The sequence below is a fragment of the Falco rusticolus genome, chromosome 1 (genome assembly GCF_015220075.1).
Source record: "Falco rusticolus isolate bFalRus1 chromosome 1, bFalRus1.pri, whole genome shotgun sequence".
NCBI classification, from domain to species: Eukaryota; Metazoa; Chordata; class Aves; order Falconiformes; family Falconidae; genus Falco; species Falco rusticolus.
The window spans coordinates 26,562,161-26,590,100 of NC_051187.1; the positions used below are offsets into that span (position 1 = coordinate 26,562,161).

Sequence of the window (27,940 nt, forward strand, 5' to 3'; positions counted from 1 at the left end):
GGCAAAAAGCTGTTCATTAAGACTCCCTTGCTGAGAAAACAAACACACAGACTGCTCCACAGGCCACAGTCACAAGGGCTTCACTATTCAGGATAAAAGCCCTAGAAGAACAGTAAGCCATGAAATCCTCTTACCACCTTGGGCTCTGTCCTGCTCCACCACTTGCCAGGTGCTGCCCAGCCTCAGGGGCACCTGACTCCAGCTGACACACACAAACCCAAGCATGTTTGCATTACTTACAAAGTCAACACAACATGAACAGAGGGTTATGGACGAGGTTATGGATTTGTCTTGGCCAAATCTGAGTGGCAGGAAAGGTGCCCTGCTCCCCGCAGGTTCTCCTCTGGGATGAATGCCAGAAGACTGCTGAGAAACCAAAGGTGGAAGGAACCTTTTATATTCAAAAGAAAGCGTAGCTATATAAACTGTAAAACCAGCATTATTATTTTTTCCTGACATGTATCAGAAGAAAAGCAACAAAGCATGTCTGTCAGCAACAGCTGAAGCACAGAAAGTCTCTCAGGTAGTCAGACCATACATTGCTATTTAATATATTAAGTGCATACAATGCATGACCAGCATTTGTAACATACAAAACCACAGACAAGGCAAGTAAGAGGTCTGCTCCAACCCACAGCAAGATTTTTTAGGACCAGCGCTCAGTTCAGGGCCTGGCACAGGGACTCTTCCCAGCTTGAGTTGCAGAAGGACCTTTGTAACCCTAAGCTGCAGCTGTGCAGAGTTAAAAGGTTGCTCATCAGATCATGACTTTGAATTTCCAACCTAAGCTGACCTGAACATCCACAAATAGATCTTCTCCCACTTTACTAACATATTTTTGCACTTCTAGCATTAGAAAGACTCACGTATGGCTTAGAAACTTCTGTCCAAGAGCCGAGCTTGGTGCAGAGCAGAAGCAACCTTGCCCTGAAGTTCAGCAGGATCTCAAGAGTTTCAGGAGGAACCAGATTCAAACTCCACCACTTCCACCTCTTCCTCCAACAGTTCACAAAAATACCTGCTCTTGTTTCCATGCAATCAACCAGACAAGGGCAGGAGTAGTGACAGTGCAACTGCCTGGGTGCCAGGTGGCCTGGGTGGCCAGGCACAGGAACGCAGAATGCTCACAGCCTCATTTAGCTGGCTTAGCTAGAGGGATTTCCTAAATGCCACCTCAGATGCTTCCCTGGCGGAATAGCTGGTATTCGCTCAGTTATCACTAACCACCACCAGACCGAACAAGAAAGACAAGGTTATTTTCACATAACTGGGCTCCTCCAAATCTCATGCATATGTGTGTTCATGCAGGCAGAGAAGGAAATCTCTCTCATTTTCTCCCAGCCACAACAATCCTAAAGGTTTCATGCACTCTGAGGAAGAGGAGCTGAATATAACATGGACAGCATGTTCTTAAGGCCAGCTGGCAGTAATTAACCCTTTTTCCTCCCACTAGCACTGCATGCTGTTCATGCTGCAAGTGGCTCTCATGTGCTGCTTCTCCCACCCCTCTGAATGTCTCTGCTTGCACACTGCAGGTAAACAGCTTATAACCTCTCCTTAAGGTCCCAAAAGGGATCTGGGGGCTCCGAGACAGCACAGTGCTTAATAAAGCTAGGACTGGCACTCAAGGGGCCATCCTGCAGCCTCCAAGGGAGATGATGCTCCTTATGGAGACATGCATGCATGCACCAGGACCCCAGCCTGCAGCACAGAGCTTCACAGGGGTGAGCTGCCATCTGGTCCCACATGCCCAGGGAATCTGTACTGGGAACGCAGGACAGCCACCAAGATGCTGAAATCTCTCTCGCGGCCTGGAGCCAGTGAACACCCTGAGCTGCATCTTTGTGTCAACAGCCAGCCCAGCTTTCATCAAGATACGGAAAGGGTGTTCCAAAGAACAGCTAATACCCACACCCTACTGCATCACCTCCAATTCCTCTTAAAAAATGACAGTCCACTCAAGCAAAGACCTGCAAGTGCCTCAGAAAGCTTGAATGACACACAGGGGTACTGGAGGAGCCCAAACCCCTTGTGAAACACAGGTGCTGGAATTTCTAAGGCTTGCAGAATGGTGGAAGCAAGCAGCCAAAGGCTGAGAAGAAGAAAACTGGTCCCATTCACTGCAGGGAGGTGCCACCACCAGCACAATGCACTCAGAATTCTGAGTACAGGTACACCCTTCCCAACCCCGACGTATCTTTACCTCTTTTCAGCACCACAAATAAAATTACTGTAAATATTCCTTCATTAGGCAGAGGGCACCACTTCCATACTTCTACATATGAAGGGTGGGCTTTTCATCACCACAGCATGATGCCTCACCCCGCAGACACATAGCGGGAAAGCAAGGAGCTATGACCACAGATGGCAGAGATCTGAAGCCTTGTCCCTGGTAGCACATCCATTGCACAGACTGCCCTAATTTGCTTCCAGCTGGAGAAAAAAAGATAGGAAAATTGGCAGGAGATGGTGACTGCCCTGAAAGGTACTCCCAGGACATCAAAAGCAAACTGATGGGAGCCAGGCAGCTCTGCCCCACAGCCGTGGCTGAACCTTCGCCAGCTGCTGTGGGCTAAGATGTTCCCAGGAGCAGAGGTGTTATCAAGAGTACTCTAGTTTGTAACTATCAGGTCTGAGTATTTCAAATGAAGATCAAGGTATGAACTGGTTATCTAGATCTTTTTAAAGGTAAGGAGGGGAAGGGAAAGACTTTTATCATTTATCTTATCCTAAAAGTTAAAGTTTATCCTCTATCTGCTTAGCATATATCTATACCAGGGTGAGATGAACTGCACTCAGACACGTATTTCTGTTTCTCTGCACTGCCTAGGCAGGTGATCTACATAAGCTGATGCAGAGAGCTGACCAGCTGTAGCCAAAGGGACTTCTTGTTCTGCCTCCTCTGCTTTTGTTGCATGAAGGACATCTTTGTTTCAGGTTCCTCTACAAAAACAGTTCATTTCCTCAAAGCCTAAGGAGGTCCTCAGGTGAACTGAAAGGCCACTAAGCCACCGAGGTGGCCTCCCAGAAATAAACCCCTAAACTTCTGATAAAGAGAAGTTACTATTTTATACCCAGTAAATCAGGACTAGGATGGAGAGTGCCATCTTTTCATCTTTACAGGATGACAGAAAACCTTATAGATCTGTAATACTGCATTTAATATTTGTTCAAAAACCTGCCCAGATGTGAGCATGTAACAGAAATATGAAGCAAGAAGCCTGTGAGAAGAGGGACCAAAGGACAGAAGTCAAGGGCTATCAACTCCCTATGCCAGCAAGATGGGACAATGGATGGCTAAGCTGCAAAATGCCATCTAAACTAATGGTCATGGTCCCCTCAAAAGGGAAGCAAATCACTGTGGAAATCCAGACACCTACAATCCCAGTATCCCCAGCAGTAAGAAGAAGGAACGCTGCCATGGGACTTGAACAGCACACAGTATGAGCTGAGCCCTGAGCTGCCGGCAGCTCAGCAGCTTGCACTAACTTACCCGCCAGGTTAGTTTTAAGTAATGTATTAAGTTACTGGGTGCTCATTAGGACTTCCATTAGCCATAGTTAAGGATTAAACCACCACTAGTGCTGTCTTCAAGGTCATTTTAATCAGCAGCTAGTCTTTGGAGAAGAAATGAGAAGTCTTAAAATCAAAGCAAACAAAGCTCTTAACCAACACTGGACCAAGTATTTGTAGGAGCAGAAAGGGGAGAGCAGCTGCTGACTTACACTTGCAGTGCTGCGGATAAGGCAGAAGCTTTTAGGCATGCCCTTGCCAGCCAGAGGGCACTGGGGCTGTGCCCTCTGACTGCAGTGATCACGGGTAATTAGCTAAGCAACTAAGCTCTCAGCATGCCTCAGGCAACAGGGTTTCCAGCCAGCCTTCCCAGGAGCTGCCTGAAGAAGTCCAGCCCCAAAGTGCCCATGGGTTAGCAGACAGCCCTACAGGGCATCTATTAACCAGGCACAGACCTCCATCCCTCCCTGCAGACCTGTATTTAACTCAGAAGTCACAACAGGACTCCAAGGAGGTTGTCAAGAGTTTACATCAGCTCTCTACCTTCAACTGCTGACAGAAGCTCAGGTAAGTAGGTGGAAGCAAGTGCTTATTTCTACAGCTTGCAATTGTAAGTTGCTTTCTCTCCCTTGCTATGGGAGACAAAAAGCCTACGCTCTCTTCCCAAAGAGGGGTGTGGGGTTTTTTTGTTGGTTTGGTTTTTTGGTTTTTTCTTTTCCAAAAGGAAAAAATCATTTTAAAAAATCAAAGTAACATTTTAATAAAATATGAAAAACCCACAAATCCTTTTCAGAAAGTCCTTTGAAACTGTAAAGTCATCTTCAGGTATTCATAAGGAGCCGAAGACCCTCTTGTTTAGAAGAAATCAAACCATCTGTGGTTGCAACTAAGGGTAAGCCAGGGCCAGGTCAGGCTAAGTATCTCTCAAGGCACAGGAAAGGAGCACAGTGTAAAGCAAAAGCTTCCACGTTTTAACTCCAAAGTTCCAGTCTACACACCCCAAAAAACATACAGGTCCAAAGAGGGGTGGAAAGAATTAAAGATGGCTTCTCTACAGAGAAGAATTTAAAAGATGAAAGCCCTTCAGATGTCTAAAGGGAATGTGACAGATCTACAAAATCCCAAAAGGCACAGGGATGCTTGCAGGCAGCACTACACTTCACCATTACGCCCAATACAAGAACTAGGGACCATCAACTGAAACGACATGGGGCACATTCAAAAACAAAGCAAGAGGAGCTACTCTGCACAACCCAGCAGCGCGGCTCTTTGCACAACACTTCACAACTGCAAATCTTTACTTTGTTTTGAAAAGCAACTACATGAATCCACAGAAGAAAAATCTACCAAGGGCTCATGAAACATCAATCAATCGTTTCTGGATTACCAAGTCCCTGAGCTACAGATCCTGACAGGTGAGGGCATACACCAGAGAAATGCTTCCCCCAGGCTCTCCCTGCAGCATTCACCGGTGGCCTCCTGTCAGCAGGGTATCTAACTAGCTAGGCTTTCGATGGACCCAGCCTATCCTTTTCCATGTTACCTGGAGCAATATTTTGATGCATCTTCCATGTGTTCATTCACTTTTTTTTTCATTTTTATCTGGATACAACTGCATCACTCTCATCTCAACACCATACAGAGCTGTTGGGTTTTTACGCTTCTAATCTGACACTGGGAAATTCCAACTTGAAGTGTAAGATACTTCACCAGGTTACAAGGGCATACTTCAGCTCTCCACCCCAAAGTAAGCTCCTGCACCTGAAGTGTGGCAAGAAGCTATTCCAACAGAAAGCCCAGAAGATCCTGAGGCAAACCCAGGGAGCATGACCATAGGGACTACATCAAAAATGCTGCCTGCATAACTACTAGACCTGAAAGTTCAATTAATGCAGAGCACATTTCCTTTTCTATTGCAGTTGTTAATAGATCACACAGAGGATAATCCCATAGCAGACAAGGCTATTTCCTCAAGCAGTCTGCCAGATTTATTTTTTTTTTTTTTTTTTTAAACATTTAACCTAAATTTTCATGTCCTCAATTTGAATTTCCAGCCCTTTGACTGATTCTGCCATTCTTCTTTGCACTCCTTCCAACATAATGATACACTTCTGGCAGTGGCGAGCACGAAACTGATGATAATACCCTGTTACTGCAGCAACGCTCAGGCTCCCTGCCCACCCACAGCCCATTATGCAGATCACCATGTTGCCTTCAAACTCCTATTCAAACTACCGCCCCAATGACACTTTCAGCATATCTTTCAATATTTCTGGTCTCCAGCTTTCTTCCCCTCATCAGACTGCATATTTTGGGTTATTTCTTGCTGGAGGCATTAGAGGCACTTTATCAGAGTGTATCTCAGCAATCTGGTTGTTTTGGCTGTGTTTCAGTCTTCCCAGATTCTTTTATACCATATTTTTATGTGGCTAATTACTGTGACATTTCTGCTACTTCAGTGGTACCAGAGCACATTAACATGGTGTTAAACCTTCAAATGAGAGGTGACCAAGGAACAGAACAAAAAAACCCCAGCATTAAGTTTTAAGGTAAAATAAATCAGTAAGTCACAAAAACTGGATGATTGTGTCAGTAGTCCAAGGAGGCACAAGGGGACTCCAGTCTTATGTAGTTTTTTCCACTATGTTCCAATAACAGGTGTAAGAGTAAACTTACTCTACTAACAGCATCTTAGCAACAGTAATAGAAGATCTCTATGTTATTTTATATAATACATTTCACTAAAGCACTCTTTCCCATTCTTGCATTTGTTGTCATACATCTAGCAGCAGCACAAGAGTTGGACACACAAAGAATGAACAAAACCACTGACACAGGACAGAGGCAGACTAGACTACATACTTACCATCCTCAGACACTGTCCAAAATCTCCTGCTTCAGTCACAGCTCAGTCTCTTTTTGTCTTCCACTAGTCTCACCTGCAGCAAAGAGACAACCCAGAGTAGAAGTTTAGATCAACAGTAATGATACCTCAGCATGAACATGGGGGGGATGGGAAGAGCCCAAGAGTCTTGCGAGCACACTACCTACCACCACTAACATGCATTTTAGTGTCCTTTCCAGAATCTGCTGGAAATCAGATTCAGCATCACAAGGGAGACACCAAATCCTTTTGGTCTGCTGCTACACAAAGCACTTGTTACCCACCAGCACACACCAGCCAGTACTCCAGGGGTACAAAAAACACACCTCAGGGGAGCACAGGGGGAAGGGGGGGTGGGGAGCTGAAGCAAGACAGACTTGGTCATTATGGTTCAAGGACTTGGGGAGGATCCTCCTTCATATGAAACTTGAGTGCTTGGAGAAGACTGTTGTGGTCTTGGGAGGAGTTCACCTCTAAAATCACATCTTGTCCTACCTAAGAGGTAGTGCAAGGTGCAAGAGCTCAAAGTGCCATGCAAAAACTAGCAGCTCCTTCTGCCAGCCTTCCCCCCACTAGCAGGGGGACTGATCACAGGAGACGTTCTGTAGGAGGCGAAAAGCCAAGCAGCAAGACTTGAGCAAGGTTCTGGTCTGAGAAAATCCTTTCCAATAGCACTGGGTGGTCCCACAGGTGACCCTGGAATTTCCATGGAGCAAGAGACCCTTCCTTAAGGTTTTCAGATCTCTCCAATATGGGATCATTTGCTCACCATCTGTCCAAATTCTGCCCTCTGTTCTGCTCTTCCAGCCTCACATAGGGGACTGAATTACACACAATTAAACACCGCCATCAGAAACGGGTTGTAGCTGCCCTGTGCACTCCTGTTCCCCATGCCACTCACCCAGCTGTGCAGCCCCTTCACTGTAGCACAGAAATCTGCACATGTGTCCCAACAGTTTTTAAAAACAACATTTTAAGTAGGGATGTTCAATATTTGAGCGTAGCCTAAAGATAGCTTAAAACACATCAACCAAACATGATTTCTGCCAGTTACCAGCAGCCTGTAGTACACCAAAGCTTCAGGAAGACTCAAGGTCTTTGATAAGTGTTGTCATTTATTTTAACTGTTTTCACCCTTAGATGAGAAAAAACATCAACAAATGTGGAATTTGACATTGTCTAAACACCTCACACAACATACCCTGGCTGAGAATTACTCCCCCTTCCACCTCCAAGGGATCAGTTCAGCTACAGAAGTGTTTCTCCTACTCAAGGCTTTCCTTCCACTCTGGGATTTCTTTCCCATCCGGATTTAAGTGAGGTTTGACACCTGCGCATCAAAAGGGCAAGCTGAATGCCAGCACTAAGGAGACATTTTTGAAACTTAATCTTCATCATGGGCAAGCAGTAAGCAAGTCCTTTAGCACTGCTACATGATACAGGAGGCAGCTCCCACCCTGCTCCAGCAGTGCTGTCAGGTAGAAGTAATTACCCTTGCACTTCCAGTTAATTTCTCAGGTCCTGCCATGCACTTGATGACAAAGGACAGGAAAAAAGAATGGGAGTCCAGAAAGGATGTAAAGCTTGTGCATGATATATTACCTTATATTTGAAAGCAGGTCACCAAGTTTCAGGAAAACATGAGAAAATCCACGATGGGAATCAACTTTATTCCTAGGAAAACAGAAAAAGCCAAATACTGCAATATGTCTCTTCAAACCCAGATCCATCCTGTTTCTTTTCAACTACAAAAGCCTTTTTTCCACTATTTAGCAAGATGACCACACATATCAGACTTCATACGGAGAAAAAAATTCTAGCAGCAGCTTACCATGCCACCAGGAAGAATCAATGCAGCTGCTGACTTACAAATTACATGAAAAGTACAATTAGCAAGGGAAGTAAAATGTTAAGTATACTTTGTTCACTAGTCTGAAGTTATCCAAATTATTGATAATACCAAATGACACACAAGTACTTTTCCTGCAGTACACTTTGTACCAATTTATTAAATCATTGCTAATGGCTACTCCAGTTTCTCACTTCCTTCCTTGTAGGAGAAGTCAGTAATTGCTTAGAAACTGCAACTCTCTTTGGCTACGTCATGTTTGAGGATGTTCCTCCTGGCTCCCATCCCCCAAGCTATTCTTGAAAGCCAGTTGCCCAAGAGGAAGGCAGTTCACCGCAGCCAGCCAGGACTCCTGCAGCTGCATTAGCTCAGCCCACAGGAATGCTGCCGCTCCTCCACCACCAAGGGCTTCCTTGTCCTGGACAGAGCAGGGATAAAGCGGAAGGGGCTCCTGAGGATTTATGGGATGAAAGAAGCCAGGAGATACTACAAAAATGCAGGTGCTGCTTGTACCACCCAAGGAACTTGCAAGTTCCAGCACTACCTGAATTATACTTGGCCCAGTCCACCCATCTGGAGGCAACTTCACTCACATACCTGTGCAGCTCCATGTGCTCCTCTGCCGGCACCCCAAATGCATCCCCCTGTTTCAGGGCTGGCTGTGGTCCTCCTCCTTTTAAAGGCTATTGTGTTCAACTGGCTGCCAGCTCCGCCACTGTGGCTTCCAGTCAAACTGTCTCCAGCCCTTGGGAGGGAGGATAGCAGCTGCCCAGTGTGCTCAGCACCACTGCCCGACACCTCCCCTGGCTGGCACCTACCACCTCTCCTGTGCAAGTCACACATGCGGTTATGCAGCTGCTCAAGGAGCTGTTCCCCATGCAAGCGGTTGGATTCCCCCCAAATCCAGGTCAGAAGCTCCCCTAAATTCTTGGTCACAGGGAATGGGCTTCAACTAGCCACCTGCTGTGCCCAGCCAAGGCGCAGGCTGACACTGCTGAGTTAAATGAAGAGGGCACCAGAGAGAGAAAGACATGATAAAAAGAATGAAACTAGAGAAAAGATAAGAAGAGCATAATGCCTTTCCATGCACAGATGGAAACCACAGTCTAGAACTTCATGCTGGTTCTGCTGCTGTGTAATCACAGGCAGAGCACAGGGCTTGTGGCCCACGGCTGGGGGCCAGCAAAGCCAGCAGCCCCCTTCCCTCCTCTTTGTTCAGCTGCAGGGAGGCACAGGACAGTGCCAGTCCTGCTGAAGAGGCTGGTAGGGTCATGCTGCCTGACACACCTGGGTTGGGGGAAGTAGAGAAAATAATTCACTTGAGCACTTTTATAGCCTGTATCCTACTCTGGAACTATTAATTTTGAAGCCAACCTCTCAGATAATAAGGAAGTGTCAGAGTTGAGACCACTCATAAATATCTTAATTTGTTCTCATCGTAGCCCTCTTGCCTATGTGACTCACGCGTATGATTGTACACTTCATTACACAATTGCATTATTTCCTCCAGGGATCTTTGCCTCTCCCTGTAAGAAACAGAGCAGCAGGGACCGAAGCAGTGGCCGTCTTGAAACCTCTGCCCCTGTTTGCTGCAGATGCTAGAAGAGACACAGGGGCTGTGAGAAAAAAGCTGGATAGAAGGATTGAGCTCTGCCTGCAGAGCTGGACCCATCATCATCTGGGATGCTCACCCACTGGCCAAGCCAGACATTTCACAGATGACCAGTGACTATTCTCCATTTTCTGAACTGTAGCTCTGGACTCAAAGACACCCAGGTTGCCTCTCAGTTGCAAGCCAAGTCAAGGTGCCATATGAACTGTGTGCGCACTGGAAAACCCTACTCTCCAAGCAAATAATTAGGCTGTCAAAAATCAGAAGAAACATTTACACTCTCTCTCTGCCTCTCCACATCTCCTAGAGGTGGCATAAAAGCATATCGCTGCTTCACCAGTGTGCATTTACAGGAGCCTCACAGAAAAGCTTGTGAAAAGCTTAACAGCCCTGCCCTTCAGCACAGTCTGATCAACGACAGCGAGCCAGGCTCAGGAAACACTGAACAATAACAAACCGCATGAACACTCCCTGCCATCACCTGCCCCTGGCACGCTGCGGGGAGCAGAGGTCCTGAGGGAGGGAGGAAGGATGCCCATTGGGGCACACAGGGGTCTTTCAGATATGCACATGGGACCTTGGAAAGGTTGGAAACACAGCAAGCACCAATTATGGCTTCCAGCCTCGTTAGCACTGCTGCAATACAGTTTTCGGTGTGCACCCCAGGCGAGATGGGTGGCCCCTCTGCCAGCTCCACGCTTCCCACTATGAGACTCATTTTTAATTGCTTATAAAACATCGCCAATTGTTTGCAGTTGGAGTAAAGCTCTCTGTGCTCAGCACTTGCCCCAGGCAGAGATCTTGTTTTAATTTCAGCTAAAATGGTAGAGTTAGTCCTGATGTACTTAATGGGGAAAAAAAAGTCCCAATACTAAACTAGGGACCTTAGAAGAAACAACAAGGAACCCTATTATCCTTATTTTGATCCCAAATGAAACAGAACAGCCATTTCAAGCCTGTCAACTAATGACAGGCTAAAAATACAATTGTCAGACCACATAGTTACATGCAAAGCAGATTGTACAGGATGGTCTTCATTATTTTAAGCAAAATTACAGGTCTGAGGGCTGTTTCTAACAGTCCTCAACAATAAAATACTTTTACTGATAAATAACTGTTAAAAGAGATTGGCCTACCAGAGCTGAGGAATATCACTAATACCAGATGACAACAACAAGTTGCCAAAGTATTCAGATTGCTCTGCAATGCTAAGTGATCATCATTTAACTGCATACAGGTGTAACCAGAGGCAAGGTATGAATTCAGACAACCCAGAATTACCCACAAGATGAAGTGCTGTTAGAAGTGTACCTTAAGGACCCAGTCACCTCTGCATGAGCTGCCAGACAAGGAGCAGGCAAAGAGTCTACTGCAATAATATATGAAAGTAGTAAACAGCAGAGGTGCCAAATTGATGGCAACTCTGTCCCCAGAACTCCTGGGGCCATGGCTACAAATGTCTCTGGGTAGCCAGAGCTAAGACAGCAATTTGAAGCAGAAAGACAAAACCCATCTAGTGATCCAAAGTAAAACAAGCTCACATATATGGCTTAAAAAAAAAAAAAAAAAGAAAAAGAAAAAAGACAACTTGTTCAATATGTTTAAGTATTTATGCAAAGTTATGTCAGCTCTGGGCAACTCTGCTGACAAGGATATAACTCAATCCAATTACTGGTAGATGAAGTATTCCATCAAGCTTATAAAAAAAGCTGTCCTTTTTACTGCTTAGAGTACTTAGGTCTGAATACACGAATCCCTACAGGTCTCTGAGTAAGCAGAGTTGCCTGCAATGTCTTCAGCATACCCCACCTCCAGCCACATTTCCCAAGGAGGTCGATGACCGAAACTCACGTTCAAAGTCAACGTACCTGCGAGATGTGGGGAGGGTTAAGAGCTGTTCTCTCACGGGAGGGGCGTTACCTGCCACTGCACTGCAGGCTGCACATGCATCACCTTTCTTGAGTGCCAGGGGACAGTCTCAAGATTGTCTCCAACCAACACGGAGCAAGACAGACATCATCCTGCTCAGCTCATGGCACAGAACCACCACCACCCCGGTTTACCCACAGCCACCGCAGCAGCTGGGAGAGGGTGACCACTTGCAAACCCTTCCTGGCCATCCAATCTAAATGCCAGTTTGTGATTAAGATGCCCTGGAAGCATTTTCCTTCATATTTAAAAACAATCAAGACCTCTTTGAACACTGATTAGGCTCCTCTTGCACTCAAAGCAGGAACATCCAGGTTTAAAACACAGGATTGCATCTGAGAGATCAGAGCAGGACACAAAGCAGCTCTTCACAGGACTGCAGAGAAACTGGGGAAAGCTGCTGTTGCCAGAAATGCTCCTGACCACACAGCACCATCCTACAGGAGAGAAAGACCCTCAAAAACACATCCAGATTTGGCTAGCGCTTTGCTTGTCTTCATGCACATTCTCAGCCCAAGTTTATACAGCTGTACAGGGAAGATGTTAGAGGCAGTGCTGTTATCAGTCATGGAGTCACAAGGGTAACATCAGGACAGATTATCCGGCCCTGCTTGACTGACAGCTAGGCATTGAGGAGGAGAGAAACAGTATATGCATGTGCCAGCTGCAAAGGAAGGTAGTTGAACATGTGTGTGTAGATAAGGTTACAAAGAGCACAGAGCAACAGGAGGACAGAAACCAGAGCCACGTTGGGAGGGCAAACCCCTAAAGAAGTGCTGAAGGAGCAGCAGAACAAGGGAGAGAGAACAGGCAGAGCAAGTTCAGGGAGGGGATTTCAGGAGCACAGCTGCCATGTAGTCAAACTTCCCACATGGTAAAGTGAGAATAATTTGGAGACTTTTGCCAAGCTCAAGGTTTTTGCAGCAGCAGCTCCAGTACAGCAGGTAAGGCAGGCTGAGGAGACAAGGGGCTTCAGTCTGAACAGGCTACGTACAAGGGACTTATCATGAAAGGGGGCGGGGGGGGGTGGGGGGGGGGTGGGAGGAATTAGCCACAGGAGGTGAGCAGGAATAGAGGTGAGCTTTGCCTTTAACAAGGGAGAAACTACACAGCAAGGGGAAGGATTCAAAAGCAGGTGAGAAATTGAGAATAAAGAGGAAGGGGAATGGTGCAAAGGGGAAGAATAGACAGCATGGGGTCAGAGGCAAAGAGGACAAAACCAGAGGAGGACTTGTGCCTGGTGCAAGCAAAGGAAGTGTCATGAGAAATGCAGAGAGGCAGGAGGGGACATTGACACAGTATTTTGCAGTTTTCTCTCCAAAGAAACAAGGTCCTCTGCAGTAAAAAAGAAGGGGAAAGAAGACTGGAGAAGTCAGAAGTGTGCCCAGAGCAACCATGGGCTTAATACCTGACAAAAAGCTCTTGTTTAGCAAAGACCAGAGCAGATCTGACATGAGCTGTAAATTCACAGGCAGGGCTGGCCCCAAAGTACTGCAACGGACACACAGCTGCTGAAAGTGAGAATGAACTTGAAAGTTTTTGGAGAAGTAACTATGTGAGAGTGAGAGGAGAGATGGGATGGAGGTTGCAGAGCCTGGGAACAGCAATGCAGATCGCAAGGGCAGAGACACTCATGGCAACAGGGATTTCTGCTTGAGCAGACCTGGGGCGAGTGCCCCAGGGCAGGAATGGCACCGGGGCACGGGCAGTTCTGGGGTTCCTGCTGGTGCACAGTGTAGAAGTGAGGACTGTTGAGGGTGGGAGAAACAGTGAAAGTGGCAGCAGCGGAAGGAAGGATGCAGAAATGTGGGAGGGTGCAGAGAGAGAGGGGGAAATGGGCAAACAAGACTAGAGCTTTGGGGGGAATACCACCAGAATTTGAAAAATGTCTAACTAACGATAGGCTGGGCCAGGGATGCTCCTGTAGTGATTATCTGCCACCCCTGTCTTTGCTTCAGGCCCCAGGAACAGCTTAGCCTGGGGACACTATCAAAGCAGTCTAATGACAACTTGTTTTGCAGAAGAATGAAGAAACAGGGGAAGGGGAGATTCTTATAGTGCACCCAAGCTGCAGGAATACTTCAACACCATTTTGTCTGTTCCACCCTTTCCTTCGCCACATCTTGCTCAGCCAGGAGTCAGGAGAGATGGATACACTGAGGAGCCAGGAAACAGTTTACACCATGTGCAAAATGGTAGTGCACAGGCACTGATAGACTCTAGCAAGAAGGCTCCAGCAGTGGCACTCAGATGTCATCAAGGTGTGCAGGATTATGAGGGAAGAGAACAGAGCCCAGCACTTTGCCAGATCCCTAACAAGCACTGCTATCCATTGCTGCAATGATTTTAAGCATAATTAATTTCAACAGCCTGCCTGCCAGCTGACTCCACTCTTTACATTAACGACAGTGAAAGCCCCACATACGGCAGCGTGAGGACTGTTAGCGTGCATTACTCAAGATCATCTCTCCTTTGTCTTACCAAGACCATGGCAGTGAAATACCTTGCTTTGCCGACAAAGCAGCCAAGGGGCTGGGGGCAGCCTGTGGCACCAGGTGGCAGCAGCACACCAGGGATGCTCCCCTGCCAGGTCAGCCTCTGCCTCCTCCTTCATCTTCCTAACCAACCGGCAGAGAACAGGGACTGGCAAAGGCTCTGCACGATGCCACACGCACTACCATCGCTGTGCTGATTCATCTCCCATGACAGCCAGTGAGAAGCTGAGACAACAGCAGACAGTGAGACAGACTCATTAATTCATTTCAATGACACATGGAGGAACCACGGACCTAAGGAGCCTCCACTGCCCCGGTCCCAGCCCCACCCTCCAGGCCTTTGATCCCAAGCCGGCCGAGAAGGGATTCGAAGCCAAGGCTCCAAGCTAAACTTCATAACCACTAGACTAAAGGAGACGGGAAGCTCTGCTTTGACAAACGTTTCCAAAATCCCTGTAACTCCAGCCCGTTGCTCTCCAGTTTTGTTTGCTTTTCGTTGTTTGGTTTGTTTTTTTTTTTTTTTTTTTAATTTAAAAAAAAACAAAACAGTTGGGACATTTCAAGTCACAATTAAGCCTTTATTCAAGTACAAACAATTGCCTGGTCCCTACCCAAAGCAGTGCAGATGGACCCATCCCAGCTGCCATCCAGGCTCCTGCCTGTTCCTGGGGGTCCTCTGCCTGCAGCAAAACGTGGGTACTGGGCTCCCTCTCCCTCTGGCAGCCCCATTACCTCTCTCCACACCATACCATGTACGGATTTTTACTCAATTTCAGGAAAGAAGTAGCAACAGCTTCAAGGAAATGGTGCCTGTGCTACTGAGGTCACATCCCAAGTCTCCAGGCTGGAAAAGCGCTGTCTAAACTGGTCTCTGTGCAACACTCATTTCTTCTTACGCATCAGGAGCATTTGCCTTTTAATTCCCATCAACTTGTGGAGTCTTTGACAGCTGCAGTTTTCCTTGAAAGGCAGTCTTTGTGACTGCAGAAAAAAAGCCTGAAATATGTGACCCAAATGCACCAGAAAGCTCAGAAATCAAAAGATAAAGTCCTGAAGCATGCTGCTCCCCCTCCCCACCCCACACCAACTTTCCCCAGCTAAGCTCACGGCTCTTTGGAGCACCCACAGCTGCAATACACTTGTACTCACCACCTGGATATTTTAAAACAATTTCAACCAAACAGCAGCAACACAACTTCAGCCCTGTTGCTATAACAAATACAACTTCTATTATTTTTTTATACAGGTGTGTAAACATACACATTTTTTTTAGAAGTCCTAAGGTTTCTAAGGCATCTGCCTGCAACCAGAAGACAGGGCCGATAGGGGAACTATACCCCTCAATAAAGGCAGCTGGAGGCCAGGCAGGACACCTTTAGCATCCAAGCTGGTACTAAACTAAACTGCTATCTGCCTGCAAACATCTGAATCCACCCCTGGGACAGAAAGTCAATAGAAACAGCATCTGAAAAAAAAATATTGCTGTTATTCCAGGTGATCACATGCCCTGCAACGCTACTGATTTTGACTGCCCTGAGACAGCCACACTTCCAGCTCCAGCTGTGCCTCCTCAGCACTGAAACCCCTTGGGCTTGTTCTGCTTGTGCTGCTGACCAGAAGCAGAGCCCAGGCACAATCATTCACATACAAAATTTCTAGGACAGTCTGTTTTCTCCAAGGGTAGTTTTCTTCCATGGGAATAAAATAAAGCATTTTTTTAGTTACCCACATAAACACAGACATGAAGAAGCTACAACTGAAACTAGAGCAGGTCTGAGAGGACAATAAAGCACTGAGATTTCTTCTCTTGCCTCACCCGTACCAAGCCACCCAAACCAAGCCATGTTGTCCCAGCAGTGTCCCCATGACCAGCCGTACCAATAAGTAGGAGAGGAACCTGTGCCAGGGTCTGCAACATGGACAGTGACATTCAACCACTTGAAACGTGGCTGGGAACACACATCTCTGCAGAACACTCCTCCCTGCTCCTGGTAGGAACCCAGTTCCTCTCTAAAACTTGCAATAATTGCACCATTATCAAATTATGTACACAACTGCACCTTCCACGGGAAGAATGCTCTAAAACAGTGACAAACATCTGCTCAGGGTTTCTATCATCAAGCTACAGGAAGACAGAAAACCACAAGATGAGCTAAAAACCCTTGAGAGCTGTTATTAATAAAAGATAAGAGATCACTTTCGATTACATGTTCAACTTCATCTCTCTCTTTTTGCTGAGCACAGTCATCCAACAATCAAAGCCATCAGCCCCTGATGAAACATTGGTTTGTGAGCAGCTTTTCCGGGTGGTACATTACGACAACAGCCTGGACACCCTCTTTCCCTGTGCCTCTCCAAAGGGCCCTCTCTCAGGGCTTTGTGTTGTCACCACTGCTCTTCCCACCCAGACACATACATCAATGAACTCAGAAACTTGCCCTTCATGAGGCTTTTTCTGGGAGTAGTATCCCTCCCAATACCAAGCAATACCTCCCCTGGCCTTTAACAATTCTTCCCTTTCCAACCCCAAGTTGCCAAAACCTCTGGCTTAAGAAGGTTAAAAAAGGAGCCTCCTGTCTTTAACTTCTAGTTATCTGGAGCCTTCAAAACCGTTTTGCACTTTAGCTGTGGAAAATCATGTGAAGGGACTGCCTTGCACACTGACCTGCTTTCATTAATAAACTCACCTCAAATGATGTGGGCAGGACAGCAAGTTCAGGTGAGCTTAATCGCTACCATCTCTGCTCTCTACCATGAGCTTAACTGTTTCTAAAAACAGTGCTGTCCGTGACATCCTCTCAAAAGGCACTCTTAGAAAGGGAAATCCCCAGCCAATCAATAGAAGGAAAGAGAAGGCAATTCGATATATATAGCAACTCCGTGGCTTATCTAGCAGTAAGAGCTGCACAAATTCACATACACTGTTCCTTCTCCACTGCCAGCTTCCACCAGGACAGAGTATGAAGATGGCCACATGACACACTTGGTACTGTGAGGAGCCTGAGGATTTATACTCATCTGCTGCAACTCACAGATTTTTTTAATGCTAGGAACAGAGCCTGGGATTTCTTACCTTTAATAACTGACTGTACTAAAATTCATTAAGGATCAAATTCCTGCCTCTAAAATGTTTAGGGCAAAGTGAATGCATCAGACTTACTATATCTAAAGACAAAGACAAATCTCAGGAGGCAAGGGGATTTTTATCACTGTTGCTCAAATACGAGATGGTGACCTTCCTCCCACCAGTGTGTCACCAACGCAGAGATGAAGTCCTGTGGCCACCGAAACCAGTAGCAGATCCATCAGCCATCTCAGCTGAAGCTGGATTTTCCCCAGCACTTTGTATCCATTTCAGCACACACTCTGCAACACAAGCCAACACCCAGGGCTGCAGCACAACAGCTCCGGGTGCTGGCAGTAGAGAATAGGCAGAGCAGAAAGCTGTGTCTTTGAAAGAAGTCAGTCACAGTACTCAAGGAGGCACACCACTTCCCATCTTCTGTCACTCCAGTAATAACCCTTTGCTATGCGATTTTTGGGGGGTGGGAGGAAGCAGGAGCAGCAGCACAGCTATCCGCAGCACAAGTGCGGTGGGATCCCACCTGCTGGGCTCCCTGCTCCCCAGGGAACTCGGACAGATGAACCAGCTGCTCGTTTAAGCTTCAATTTTGACTGCTTCGTCATTAGTAAAACATGCTGAAAATGTGACTTCCTCTGCTACAAGACCTATTGAACCTTTTCTGAGAATTCTAAGTTAACTTCCTCTCATATTTCAATAAAAGGCAAGCCCGTAGGCAGAACAGTTTCTCTTCTGGAAATTCCTATAGCAGAAACACCTATTGAAAAAGGAAAGACGCAGTAGAAGAGAGAAAGAGGGGTGGGGGTGGTGTCACTTTTCATCAAGTCTATGTTTTGTTATAAAACAAAACTGTTAGCCCACTTTACAGGACAAGAACACTTTTGCTTCCTCTTTTGCCTCATTTAGCAATGGCAATGAAAGCTCTGCATGCTGTTTCCTAGTGGGGCAGTTAGAAGATCTGCACAGAACCTCTGCATTCAACAGTTTCATATTAAAAAAAAATATCTCCATTTACTTGCCTTGCTGAACAAAACAGGCTCTGGCTAGGATCATCTTATCCAGCATCCAAAGGTGCTTGGCTACCCTCTTTCCAATGGAAATGCAGAGAACAGTCAGTAGAAAGTATCCGCCTGCCTGCTGGCATGCCAGGAGGGACAACAATCCAGAGAGCAGCACTAGTAGAATATATTAACTTTTAAAATTACAGAAAGGGGAAAGAGCAAAGAACAGAGTAGGTAAGAAATTATCTCCTGCCAGTCCAAGGAAGTGCAAAGGACAAGGAGGGAGGGGTGTGAGTCACTTGCTGGCACATACCCTCCCTCTGTGGATCTGCATCCAGTTTGTGCTGGCTGCCTGCTGGTAAGGTGGCATTCCCTCCGGCAGCTGCCTGCAATATGTCTCCAGGCTGGCCTATAATGAGCACAGTACCTTGGATGCTAGAAACTACCAGCTCTCCTAACAGGAATGTGTGAGTCAGCCACAGGCACAAGAAAGGACATTACCAATTCTTCTGACAACAGCACTACCATTCATTCATTTCTACTGATCATTTGTCTTAAATACTGCAGGGGCTTCCCCACAGGCCCTGCTCCTCTTTAAATCCATCAAATCTCAGCCTGAGGCAGCTCCATTAATTATCACTTCCTGCACCAAGTCTCATCCCTCACCTGCAGCAAGCAGAAAAGCTCCTTTCCAGCACAGTCCTTCATGCTGCCAACCTGCTGTGCTACAAAAAGAAAGCATCTACCCTTCCAGGGTTGGCACACTGATAACTCGTGGTATCACAACATTATACAGAAACACAGAGTTAACATCATCACTTAATGTTTAAGGTTAATTTTTCTCAGGTCACCTCTCTGAAAAAGCCCATCTCCCCAAAGCTCACGCTCTGCATTCTCACCAGGCACTGCAGACACCCATTTGAATGATCACAACTGCCAGGCTAAGCACCAGAAATGAAGTAGCCTCAGCCGTCAGGCCAACATCAGCAGAAGGATCAGAGCAAAGCTGCTGCAGCAACAACTTTGCTTAAGGTACCATTTCCGCTCCAGGCAAAGGAGCGCACTTGCTGCCCTATAAGATGGTGCGATTTGGCAAAGCTACAGGGAAAGTCTGGGACTTGCTCTCAGGTCCCCTTGGGGATTTCTGCATGTAGGTCCAATACCTGAGAATCTCCTGTCATGGCCCCTTCCCTTACCACAGGACTTCTAACAAAAAGATTGTGTATTCTTGCTATTAAGTGTTCTTTAGCAACAACTGCTGCTATAATAATGTGCTACAGGTTCAAGATCCCCTGGAAAACAGGGACTTCACAGCTTAAGCAAGCACTTCTCCTTTGAAATCAAGGTACTTTCTCATTGCGTAGGCAGCTAAATCCAAACATCAAAGCCCAGTGTACATCAGTAACAGACATTCAGAGCCCAATATACTTCTCATCTGCCTGAGTTAAGGGGCAACAAGGCCCCAAGCAGAGTAACAGTGTGAGAGCTGGAGCAGGAGCTGAAAAGGATACACAGCACCAGCTTATCCCTGGGATGACAAACCCCCCCTAAATCTAGTAATAAATTGCTTTATCAAGGCAGTGTACCACACAAGCCTAGCAGTGTCAGAGCTGGCATGAGTACTAAAATCCATGATCACTTGATTAACAGACTGTCGGCTCAGCTAGGCTACAACTTCTTTGCAAAGAGCCACCGCTGACCTCAGCTCTCTCCCTTCTCCCTGGACACGGTGTTATTTGCTCTTCTTGCAAAAGAGAAAGAGGCAGCGCACAGAGCCCCTGGCACCTTGTGGAAACCAGGTCCAAACAGAGAAGTTTCCTTGCTGCAAACAAGATGAGATTTCTCCTTGCTCCAGACTCCCCCTCTCTATATCCACAGCTACTTGCTGGGTTTGCACATATCTATGGCCTCCAGAGACCAGTTGCCAGAGAAGGTGCGCAGAAACAGGGGGCACCGGGAACTTTCCTAGAGTAGTCACCTCTTGTCAGCTGCTTCTAAAGGCAGTGGATAAGAATAATACAAGCCAGTAGCTGCCCTGACAGAGAAATACTAAGTGCTGGCACTTACTAGAAGCAGATGATCTCCCCTCCATACCAGGCAGGTGATGAACAGCCTTGTGCAGGTGAGAGAGATGTTTGCAGATGACTGAGAAGAACCAGGCACATTGTCTAGAAGCACAAAAGATTCAAATACACAGAAAAAAAAAGCTGATACCCCAGAAAGGGGAGACAGAGTTAATCAACCTGGAGGGATCCCAGCCATTAGCTGTATAACCCACTGGTACTGTAGGGAAATGGATGCCCAGGAACATGACAGACAGAGGCAGGCAGATACTCATCACACCAGAGCTCAGCAGTGGTTCCCAAGTCACAAGGACCTCAGCTTTAAAAAAAACAAACCAAAAACCAAAACCAAGCACTGAACTATAGCATTAAAAGAAATAGCTCCCACATACAGAGGACAGAAGAGTATCAGGCTGTGACAAACCCTGTAGTCACACCATTGTCACATTGGAGGAGCACTGGAGAGGGAATGAGGAGCTAACATGAGCCCAGACCTACTCAAGGGCACAGGAAAGTTGACAACAGGTTTCCAAAACACAAACTGTACTTCAGCAAAGCCAGAGGGAAAATTTAACACCCCAGGTCACTCATAACATACAGCAGACATAGCATCCTCATCGTAAAAAAAAAAAATAAACTTAAGTTATATATATATAATCTCTGATGCCTTCACAGGAACTTATCAAATCCCACTTCACTGTGCATCTTTCCACCAGCCCCTCCAAATACATTACAGCTATACTTCCCCCACCTAAACACAGCTTTCTGCCCCACCACACAGGCCACCCTGTTTTGCATCTAACTTCCAGCTTCCCCAAACCTCGTGCCTAAAGACACTCACTTTCACTTACCCAGGCCTGACCTTCAGGACAGCATAGGCTTTTTGGTTTGCACCCAGATGCCATGGGCTTGCTCCAGAGTTTTCAGTAAGAACAGAACATTTTAGCCTTTGAGAAATTCAGTCTACCATTAGGGAAGGAAGGTAGAAATGCCCTTGGCACTGGCGCAGCTGCAGCCCTGACTCAGTGGGAGGCAGGAAGGGGGCTGTGCAGTCTGGCCAAAAGCAGAAGCAAGTACAAGCCACAGCAAAGTTGACTGGGGTGAGAAGCAACTCAAGACTCCTTATGTCCCCTTAAACCTACTGAACACCCCGAGTCACAAGGAGCCCACTAAGTGACAGTGCTGCCAGGTGGTACCGACAGGTGACCCGTGGGGCAGGAAGCACAGGCACCAACCCGAGTTCCAGGCTGGCAGCCAGCCATGCTCTCCGTCAGTACGCTCAGTTTGATGTTCTCAAAACTGAACGTAGGTGCCTCAGAAAAGAGAAACAGGACAACAGGTTCTCTCATTCACATTAAAATAGCGAGACAAAGTTCCACCTGGCTCTGTCACACTGTGTGCTGGTGGTAGAATGCTACATGACAGTCATGCTTCAGCAATAAAGTACACTTCCACCGATGACTTAGATTTAAAAAAAAAAATATTGTGAATCCAGGCAGCACAGTTGAAACAACAGAGGCAACTGAATAGATTTATGCTGGATTGCCACAAGGCACTCCTCCACTCAGAGAAAGCTGGCTACTTCAACAAGTTTCTAGAACAAAACAAAACAAAACCTTCTGAAGCTTCCAGAAGGAATAATGCAAACTGGACCCCTTGCTTGGAGCAGTCCTCAGTTTCAACAGAGACCATTAGAGAAAGACTGGCAAGAAACTAAGAAATTGAATCTACTGTAAAGTAGAAATGCTTTGAGGGTCCTTACCATAAAGCTGTCACTCATAAGCAGTACCATGTCCAAGCATGTTCCGCCACAAAGAACAATTCCACAACTTCATTTTGCAATGAAGAACTGGTCAGGTTGGAAAAGGAACAATGACTGCTTTCCAGTCAGTGCTGCCTGAGCCATGAAATAGAAGAAAGCTGAGCTCTAGAGAACACCCTGCCGTGAATGTGGACTTAAGTTCAGATACAAGACTTTGCCCCCAAGCAGATAAGTTGTGAGCCGCATCAACCTATGTCTCTGCTGCCAGGACAGACTCCTCCAAACAGAGGTGGTTAGCAGCCTCAGCAGAAGTCACCAGCTTTGGCTTCTTGCTAGCTCTCAGACAGAGGTGCCAAATATATAGCCTGTACTTTGCTACCAGAACAGTCTCATCCATCTTATTTCTAGCTAACCTCATTCCTAAGGGTTAGATAAATCTCAGTCCTCATCATCATCCATCCCGTGAATGCCATGCCCATCCTCCACAGTGCAATCAGATCCACATCCTTGTAAGAGACAGCACAATACTTCTTTCCCCCAGGAAAATAAATATTGGCAAAAGCAAAACTCTATTGTGCATGCCCAGGGCAGCTGACCTCCACTGGGTTTATAGTGCATGAGATCAGCTGTATCAAACATGCTGTTGAGCAAACACTCCACCTAGAAGATAAGTATGATCCACAAGGAGGAAGATTGGTATTGCTCTAATTTGGAGATGCTCTAAAAGGAATAAGGCACCTACAAACACACACAACATAAAAGGAAGCCTCTGAGACCAGTAACTTGATCCATGTTGAAACAGAATATACAAGACACGTAACTCTCCTCTCTTTGGATAGGCCCTGGGCAGGCTTCTGCCTCTTGAAGAAATTAAAGGGCATCTCTCAACCGAGAAAGAGCAACAAAGTCGAAATAATAAAGTCATTACCACTGCCAATAGCAGTAACTGTTTAGTTTCGTGGTTGCTATGTCCCATTAACATCATCCCCCCTAGGAAAGGCAAGATGCTGCCTTCAAATCTACTGTACACAGATCACTCAGGTCTATACAAATGTCCTGCAAAAGATATCCCATGCAGAACTACTCCCACAATTCAATCCCCATCCCCAGCAATGCACAGTGCCTTGGAGAAGGGGAAGGAGCTCCTCCCGCTCAGATGCAAACCTACTCACATCAGCGTGAAAAGAGGGTCCACGCCAAAGCCCCAGGACGAGGAAGGCTGAGCATAAATACAGCAGGAGAGCTGTGGGGAACCGCGGTGGAAGGAGTCTCGGTAGATCCTAAACCTCCATGTGTGTCAAACCCTCTCAGCACCTGTAAGACTGACCAAGGCAGAGACAAATGAAGCAAAACTGGAGGGAAACAGATGGCAGGTAAAGGGGATGTGTGCGCACCACCCAAAAAGGACTCCAAGAGCCCGGGCTTAGAGAGGAGGGCTCCCTGGCATCAGCACATGTTCTCTGGCAGGAAAACAGGCTCACTGCAAACAGGCTTCAACCACTGAACATGTTTCAGTTTGATTTCAGCTTATGTCTCCCATTAAAAGAGCTGATTTTCCTGCACAGGCAAGGAACCAGGCACCACCCCAGTGTACACAGCAGCACGGTGCATTACTGCTGCTGCAGCCTTTCAAATCAATCACAACATCCAAAGCTCTGGCTGCAAAGCTGAAGTGCCTCGCACCAGGGCAGTTTCCTTCCTCACAGAAATTCATCATCTCCAACAGCAAGTATGCCCAGTTTCCTTGCATTTAGTTCTGAGCCACAAGGTACAGATGTGGTTGTACTTTTTGCAAAGGCAGAGAGCAACCAAACAACAAGCACTTGAAAGTAGGCCTGAACAGGCATTTACTATTTATAAGCTAATCATCTGATCCCTCCTAAGGGAAATCCTATCCTTTCAGGCTGTTGGGAACGCTTGTAACTGCACAGTCTCTGCAGGACTGCTAGGGGGGAACAGAAGGGAAGCAATTATATCAGCGAGGAGTGCATTCAAAGTGCCCAGACAAAATTCCTTCCTGCTCTGTAATAGCACAGGCATCTTCCTGGAGAACAAACTAGGGATTACGAGCAGGGATTAATCTGTTATGCTAATTTGCTAAGAGCAAAGTAATTTTTTTAATAGCTCTTCTCCATTCATCATTATCTAAAAAAGGCTCTGATCTAGTTGCAAATGTTGATGTTCTGCTGCAAACAGCAATAGAGGAGAGTCTCACCATAAGAGCCTGCACTGAAATCCAGAAACACACCAACAAGCAGCAAACCGTGGATGGACGGAGCTACCTTGGGGGTGGACAGCAAGGATGGAAGAGGAAGGTATGAACTTTCATAACTGCTTGCTAATATTCATTCCTGGGGGGAACATTCCCATCCTGGGAAGCTGAGTGTGATGTGCAAGTACACAGCACTGATTTTTTTTAATCCCAGTTCACATTTCTCCTGATGAAAATAATCTGGGTTAGATTATATTGCTTGATTTTCAATGCTCAGTGATTTCCAATGCAACTGCACACACCTCCAAGAAACAATCTCTTTCTTTCTAGCCTCCTTTTTAACTCACTTACCAAACTATTACTGAGAACAACTCTCTCCTTCAGATGACAGCAGCCTCTAAAGACGAGCTGAGGATAAAGAAAAGGAGTGGAAATAGCTTGGTCTCAAGCAGCATAGATTAAAGCAATGTCTCTTGGAGGACAAGACCCAGCTCCCAGAGCAACCCTCACAAATGAGGCAGACAAGACCCACACAGGTCTGGTGCCTGCCTTCATGCGAGCAAAGCTCAGCTAGATGCAGGCCACCAGAGCAGAAATTGCTGTACACATCCCCTTCGCTCCCACCACCACCAGGACAAGGGCAACTTTGAAAAGCCCCACATGAACCACAAACAAAAGCAAGCCAGTGCATATTTTGGCAGATGGAGACAACAATAAAAGCTGGCACAGTGGCATTCCTAAAAGTCTCCATATTGTGGCAAGATCTAGCCCTAAAGCTTCCCTTGATTTTGGATTTCTTTTTTCCTTTTAGCTTGCTACAGATGAATCTGACAGCTAAGCAACACTGTCAGCAAGACAGAAGGGCTGGAAGGACACTGCCACAAAACTAACAGCAACGATACATCTGAGAAAATTTTTGCTGTTAAGGTGCTCTCAGAAAATTCAAGTAACTTACTGCCAGTGTAGACAGATTCCTGCAAACACAGCAAAGGGGAAACCAGATGTTCCTAGAAATTAGTAACTAAGTAAAACTTTTAAATTTATTTCAGTCATCTCTGTTTACTTAGATATTCATCTTCCAGTGAACACCATGAAAGACGTTACAGCTACTCTACAAACTCCCAAACAGAGCAGACCACAGAACTTCCCAGGCTGTTAGCCAAGCTGCAGTACTTGCTGCTACTTTTATTTAAAAAAAAAAAAAAACAATACAAAACAAAACAACACAAAACCCAGAAGTATTGAGATTTGATATAGAAGTTACCAGTAAATATAAAGTCATCACTAACTTTGGGAAGTTTGTTCTCATGCTTGACTTTCTATCACTGAAAAATATACACTTTGTTTTCCATGCATGCACTTGTATACCACCAGCAGCCATACTGAACTTCCACAGTCCAACTGTTGTCCTTCACAAGTACACACAGACTGACCAATCTTCTCACAACAACTCGTTGGATGAGGCAGATAGAGTTCTTGTCACCACGTGGCAGCCTTTTTCACCTTTAATCCCACCCCCATACAACATCTGTGAACTCTGCCCAGCTTTCCATCAGCCTTCACATCACACACAGGCACCAAACCTAGGCATAGCAGTGCAGAAGCATCTGCACCAGTGTGGAAGCTAAGCCAATGCATCCTCTCCAAAGCCACCCTCTCCTACCTGCCTCCAGCCCTGCTTTCCGCGTTCCACTTATTCACGAACCCAGGCAAAAATTACTGCTTTCTAGGACATGCCTCACTCCTTCCTCCCTCGTTTCTCTGTGTAACAGACTATTCCTGAACAGTTTGCTTTCTCTTGTAACAGATGTGTGGCCTCACCAAAAGTATAGTGCCAGACTAACCAGACCACTGTATCAGATGCTCATCTCTTGTTTTCCACTCAACACTACGAGCTGCTTATGCATTTGATCAACATTTAGCTGCAAACTGTCTTCTGGTCATTGACAAAACCAGCAGTAGGATCCTTATGAAACTGTTAACATAATAACCCCAAAAATACTCTGGGAGCCACCAATTTAACACGGGTTATTTTGAATTCATCCCCCTTTGGTTAATTCAGCAGGAAAACCCAAAGGCTTTGCATCAAATGCTTTAAGGAAACCTATGTTTACAACACATAGCTGTTTGAGGTTTTTTTTAAACAAACATCAAACCTGCAACAACACAGCCTCCACACCAAACTTCAGCCACCAGCAGTTTCAAACCACCACAGAAAGCTTTGCCCACTTCTACCCAACAAGGAGGGGAGGCACCTCCTCCGAAAAGCAGCAGCGTGTGACCTCACGTGGGGGGCGCACCGGGCAGACCCCACCGGGTGGGGTAAAGGCAAGTGGAGTCCCTGGCAGAATAACCAGCTCCGTGCTGTTACCGCGGCCGGCGTGGCACAAGGATCTCCCACCTGCGAGCTGCTTCCGGGGGGGATCTCCACGGCGGGCAGGGCTCCCGTCCGGGGGCAGCCAGGGATGGCCCTTGGCAGGCGGGCGGCGGAGGCGCTGCCCTCCCGGGGCCGGCGGGCCGGGACCACGCAGCCGAGATCTCCCGCCGGCGGGCCCGGCTCACCGAGCCTTGGGGGCCGCCCGCTGCGAGGCTGGACAAGAGCTGCCACCCCCGGTACGGCGGTGGGGCCAGCAGCTAGCAGGCTGCCTCCGCCCCAGGCCTGACCCAGCGGGAGCTCTGTGTCTCGTTCCTGCTCCTTAACGTGAACCAGCCTTTACCCCCGCCAGCGGCTCCTCGGGGCCGCCCCCCGCGGTCACGGGCCACCCTGCGCCGCAGCGGCACAGGCCTGCCCGGGCCCGCCGCCTGCCCCACCGGCACCGGGCCGCGGGCCCGCCGCCGCCTCAGCGCTGCCGCCACCGGGCCGGCAGCCAGCGCTCACAGACAGGCCCCGGGGAGGCCCCGCTCACCGGGCGGCAAAGAGGAGCAGCGGGGCCCGACCAGGCGCCGGGGAGAAGCCCGAGGAGGGGCCGGGGAGAGGGAACCACCGGGGTCTCACCTGGCTCCGGCCGCGCCGCTCCCGCCTCTGCCGCGTGCAGCTCCCCGCCCTGTCCCCCCCACCGACCCGCGCGGCGCAACCAATCAGCACCCGGCGCCGCCGGCACCGCCTGCCAATGAACAGAGGGAACGCGTCCCCGCCCAGCGCCACGGGCCGCCAGGGCACGCCCTTCTCCTCGCCCGCAAGCCTATCCCATGACCCGGCGCGACGCGTAGCGCGGAGGCGGAACCCGAGACTCGGCGCTCAATGAGAAATCACAGCGCGTCCCGCCGCAGCCAATCCGCGGCCGCTCAGCCGTTCCCCTCGAAAAGGGCGGGCGGTCACCGGGGCGTCGCGGGGGGGCGGAATAACCGGGGCGGCCTAACCGGAGGTGGGGCGTCCCTCAGGTGACCGGCCCGCTGAGCAGCCCGCCCCCGCCTGCCCGCCCCCGCCAGGCCGCCGCGCCTGCGGGGAACTGGCGGCCGCGGGGCCCGGGGCAGGGAGGCGGCCCGGGGGGCGGCCCGGTGGCAGCAGCACCCCCACACCCCCCTGACACCGTCCTGC

The 27,940-nt window shown here is 47.6% G+C and overlaps 1 protein-coding gene across 4 annotated transcripts in view; it reads right to left on the reverse strand.

The window, feature by feature from the left end:
* The window catches only part of MTMR4 (myotubularin related protein 4), a 56,432-nt gene extending 29,012 nt beyond the window's left edge, over positions 1-27,420 (reverse strand). The window contains exons 1-2 of one of the 4 annotated variants that reach the window (XM_037375204.1): positions 27,398-27,420; positions 6,380-6,452 (exon numbers count right to left, since the gene is read on the reverse strand). In XM_037375204.1, coding sequence (XP_037231101.1) covers positions 6,380-6,382 — 3 coding nt within the window. In that variant the 5' untranslated portion in view covers positions 6,383-6,452; positions 27,398-27,420. Of the gene's footprint in view, positions 1-6,379; positions 6,453-7,999; positions 8,100-20,432; positions 20,531-21,279; positions 21,390-27,397 lie in introns of those variants that run through there. The other 3 variants (XM_037375205.1, XM_037375203.1, XM_037375202.1) reach the window with 3 other exon arrangements.
* Between the last annotated feature and the right edge of the window lie 520 nt (positions 27,421-27,940).